This window comes from Chondrus crispus, genomic scaffold (genome assembly GCF_000350225.1).
Source record: "Chondrus crispus Stackhouse genomic scaffold, scaffold_131, whole genome shotgun sequence".
Taxonomy (NCBI): domain Eukaryota; phylum Rhodophyta; class Florideophyceae; order Gigartinales; family Gigartinaceae; genus Chondrus; species Chondrus crispus.
Genome location: NW_005178996.1, coordinates 76936 through 81844, shown reverse-complemented (window position 1 = coordinate 81844; position 4909 = coordinate 76936). Strand labels below are relative to the sequence as shown.

Genomic DNA, 4909 nt, shown 5'->3' with positions numbered 1-4909 from the left:
CCAGTTTGTGCTGAAGGTCGTGATGCCAAGACCAGATGCCTCCGACCCACTGAGGTGGCGGAGGCGCCGGTGGCTTTATGTTGTTATGAATTGTACTTGCCCTAATGACGGTGCCCTATCCGAGGGTGCTGCGTTATCTGGGTGGACGCACAAAGGCGAATACACTACAGAAACACATCCAAAAAGAGGACTCGTTCTGAACTACGGGCGAGGAATTGATATGTAGCCGTGGCCAGGTGATGTGCTTTCCCCTTCGTACAGTAATGATTCCCGTCGCCACCTTGTAAGATGGGTGTGAATTGGGAAGATCTATGACGGGAGGGCAGAAGGGCAGGAAGCTGCACAGTGACAGCAAGTGTTGGCAGACATGGCTACCGTCATGCGCTACCGTCATGCGTGTACTACGTGTATGCGTATGGCTCTAATGACAAATAATTAACATCGTGCCCACTTATAACCTCACCGCCCGCAACACTTCGCAGCGAGTCGAACGCTATATAAAGCCTACCCCCCAACTCACCACAGACCAACTTCTCTCTCATTCAACTCAGTCTCGCACCAAAGTCCACTCTCTCTCTTTCTCTGTCTGTGCCCGTTTCTTGCCCCACAGCTACCTCACCCACACACACACAACAACAACAACAAATCTCTCCACTACCACCATGTCGCAAACCTCTATGCCCTGGACCTGGCTCGACCCCGTACTTGGTGTCCTAGGCGCCCTTTTAGCCACCATTGCCGGCGTCTTCCTCACACACGCCGTCAACGTCCGCCGTAACCGCTCTCGAAAGCCCTCTGTGCCTTTTCTTGCGGTCGCTGTTGCACAAGATCTCCATGCTCAACCCCAACCCCAACCTCAACCGCAACCCCACCATCTACCTGTCGCCGTCTACACACAGACGCATGTCTCCATCGTCGTCAAGTAATCCATCTCCACCTGTCAGATATCAACTATCCCCTTCGCTCTCCCTCTACGCCCAATTCCTCCTTCTTTCCATCCTCTTGTTTAACCCTTTCACTCCATCTCCATCTTCATTTCTAATCTCTCTCTTCTTGCAACCTCATCACCTGTTTTCAGAATCAGCTGGCCAGGAGGTCCTGTTACCCATTCGCCACACCTTCAAACTACGTACAGTATAGCACTGTCCAGTCTTTCGCGACTGCCCCTGTACGGTATTGGCTGTTTCCAATTCATGGCCGCAATGCTCCCTGATCTCTCGCTACAGCGAGTGCATTCGTGCAGACCTTTGTACACGTGTACACGACTCCTTGCTGCTACAGACGACCTTGATAAGGCCAAACCCCTGATCTCAGCAAGCTTTGCTGCGAGGACGGACAGTTCGGGATCATCGTCATACCAAAACTATTGCCTTCTACAATTAGTCGTGAACGCTCTCCGACAAGTGGAGCAGTTCAGTGTGAGGAAAAGACGGCTGTCGAAAGTGCTTTGATCACCATCTGCAAGTTCCATATCGTGCCTTCTCTCACACGAGCCATGCTCAAAACAGGAGGCACACCTGGTAAACACTGTCTTTTGAACCCCCTTTTTGCACGGCGATGCCTGAAGTATAATTCAACTTCGTTTATTCCGTCTTTCAACTATGCATTACCTTAATCATTGGCATGTCAGACTCGATTCCTTCACACTCGCGATGCCTTCTACTGCGCAAAGTGTTGCGCCGCCTTGTCCTTGTTACTGCCTGACCCACTCCGTCTCCATCACCATCTGTGATAAGTTTCGATAAACCTGTCCTTCATCTTCACCAGCGCGCATCCCGCTTGTGTCAACCACCATTCCCTCTCCGCTGATTCCGCCTCACTGTACTGTGCATATTCCAACCTCATTACCAACAACGACAGCCAATGTACACATTTTCCAATTGCCCTCCACCGCTCCATTCTTTCCGTCTCCCCAAAACAGCTCCACATCTCCAGGAACAGACCTTCCCTCAAAAGCCATTCATCTACAGCTGCCAATGCACACCCAACAAATCCCTCAAACCATCTGTGGAATAAATAATGCTCACCACCTTCATCCTTTCGGCACCCTTGCCCACCGAGCACCGTCTCCGGAATTCCGCATCCCATCAGCTCCGTTACTCCATTCCGAATTCGCCTATTGGTCCCCAAGTACCATCTTGCACTCTTTTTGAACGCTTCTCTGCTTGCCATATCCCGAAACATCGGCAACTGCTCTAAGTTATCTAACTTTCTTAGTAGTACCTCTGATCGCAAATCCATCAACCCACCTTCTACAAGTTCACTTGTCCTCCCGATCGTCCCCATTTGCATCCTCACATAATCCTTGGTTGCTGCCTCTGCTTCCTTAACCGATGCTTTAAATTCAAAGGGGCCCGGGTGATCCCGCATCAATACCGCTTCCTTGTTTTCGCTCACACACACCACCTTAAAGATGTAACGCGGCACCATGTGCCCAAGAACTGCTATCTTCGCTGCACCGCCACCGCTCCCTGGGTATGCAATAACCATGAAATCTCCTATGCTCGTTTTCGCACGCACCATTACGCCGCCTACCAATACCTGCAGCCCAATAGAGCTTGCATTGCACTTGGCGTTGTAATCCTCTTCCAACCTTTCTATCATCCAAGAACTGACGTTTTCAATCCAGTCTGTCCTTTTCCATGGTATATTGTGTCTTGCTACTGTTTGGCGAGCCAGTTCTCTATTTCCACGGGCTACCCCTGCAGCGGGAATGTGCATAGGACTGGGTGCGGTTGGGCCAATCTCCGGAATATCATCTTTGATACCGCTCCCTTGCTCTCTCTTCGATATTAGCTTCATCAAAAGCGAGTAAAATTTCGGGCCTGGGTTCGATATTTTGATTTTGACTTTCATTTTGATGGAGTGCGTTCCTGTCGACATGTTTTGACGTTGGACACTGATCCCCCCTTTACTCACGCCGGCATCTGGGTGTTGTGTAGGCTGTTGTGGAGCAAGTGGGATTTTGACGGGCGGTTGAGGCCGACCCGGGGGTAGATGTTGGATGTTCGGCTCCAAGTTCGGCGGGGTGGACGCTTGTGGACTTTTAGCGGAAGTATCGTTGGCCTCGGGGAAATATTTGATGGGCAAGATCCATTTGGATGCGTTCGGTTCATGCTCGATAGCAAAGGGGGAGCCCGGCTTGTAAGGGGGGGTTTTCTGCAGCGGGACAGCGGTGGCGATGACGGTCACAGTGTGTGCGGGGTGGTTGCCATATTGTGCGGCGGGACACGGAGGCGTGAGGGAGACGGTGACGTCGCGGCCTTGGCGGTGCGGGATTTCGTCGACGGAGGGGCTTACTGTGTAGATGTTACCGGCACTGGAGGTGACTTTGAAGACGACGGTGGTGTATGTGTCGTTAGTGATGCGGAAGATGGCTCTGTGAGGGGCCAGTGAGTTGCACGGGAAGCTCAGGAAGTGCTGGTTGACGTAAACTGCCAGCGGCATGGTGGAGGGTGTGGCTAGGCGTCGCAGAAGGAGAGACGAGAGAAGGGAAGAGGGGGGTGGGGTTGGAGATGGTGCGATTCAGAGGAATACTTGTACTCTACCTCATTTGGCGAGTGGAGGTAGTGAGAGGGGGTCGGACATTGTTGCCGTCCTGAGGGGGTTGATCTCAACGCTCTCAAGAGCGTTGCTGTGCACAGCAAAGCGGGGACAGGGGGACGTGAGGTTCACGTTACTGTTGTATTATTAGAGCTCAGCCACAAATATCGAGCTATTGCGCAAAGGCCTTTTGATGCACAATTGTCTAGACATTTCAAACAACGCCCGTCAAAGTGCTCATAAAATGATTAGGCCAAAGGCTTTGGTATTGCAATAGAAATTTATTGTTTTCCGACATATCTGTAATTACTGAACACCAATTTCATATCAAAAATAGTTCGCAACAACAAATATCCTAGCGCACTAATCACGGAGACTGAGTGTCTTCGTCAGAACCAATCATGCTGCGAAACCTGGTATCCATCTTTTGTCGACGCTTGCGAAAGTAGCGTTCTTGCCGCAATTTGCGCTTCTCCAAAAGCTCACCCCCGATACTGTAGTTGCGATTTTTGAATCGCTGATAGAAGTCCAAATCGTCACAACGCAGACCGTCGACACGAACATGCGCGTTTGTCAGCGCTAGGCAGAGCCTAAAAATGGGATCATAATTGGCTTCACTCCACCGATACTTGCTCCCAACCACTCCCCAAAGCGAGGATAGACGCCTAAAAAAATTCTCCACTATGATTCTATCCGAAGATAGTTTGCGGTTAAAAGATTCCTCCTCGAAAGACAACATCCCACGGGCAGGACGCTTGTGGGGTGTAACGGCGCGCACAAATTCCATTGCCCCCTGGTAACCTTTGTCTGCAATAAGGCACCAATGCTCCGGAAACTCCTCCGAATAAAGTACACCATCTGTCATTTACCCCTCTCCCTCACACTTTCGCAAGGCTGTGTCGTGAAAAGTCTTGTTGCGGTGCATAATATCGATGTCCGAGTAGGACCCCGGATAATGTTGTGCAGAATCAATCGCAAACTCAGTCGGTAAGACCGAAACCTCTACTTTATACCCATATAATTTTGTGCTTCCCCGAAAAATATTTTTTAGATTCCTCATGATTTCCCGATGGCCGATTCGTATGCCGAAACGTCACGTCAGTTGCGTACAACGCATACCTGAAATTGTTAAAGGTTTTTGCTTTCTGTTCCAATACAGTCATGCTGTGATGCTCCATCTTCTGGACTACAAACAGACGATAAAACTCATCCGTTATTAGACGGATGAAAATCATTATAAGACGCTCGAACGTTGGCCCTTTGATCTTAAAAATACGCCCTAGGAGGTCCCAATTACCGCTGTGCTTGAGGACCGTAATCACCATGAACAAAACGTCTTTGCCCCTAAACGGAGATTTGCGTCCAC

At 50.3% G+C, this 4909-nt stretch overlaps 1 protein-coding gene across 1 annotated transcript; it reads right to left on the bottom strand.

Moving 5' to 3' along the window:
* Positions 1-1719: 1719 nt before the first annotated feature.
* CHC_T00002247001 (hypothetical protein) lies at positions 1720-3447 on the bottom strand. Its single transcript, XM_005713199.1, has one exon. The coding sequence runs from the start codon at positions 3445-3447 to the stop codon at positions 1720-1722; it is 1728 nt and encodes a 575-aa protein (XP_005713256.1).
* Between the last annotated feature and the right edge of the window lie 1462 nt (positions 3448-4909).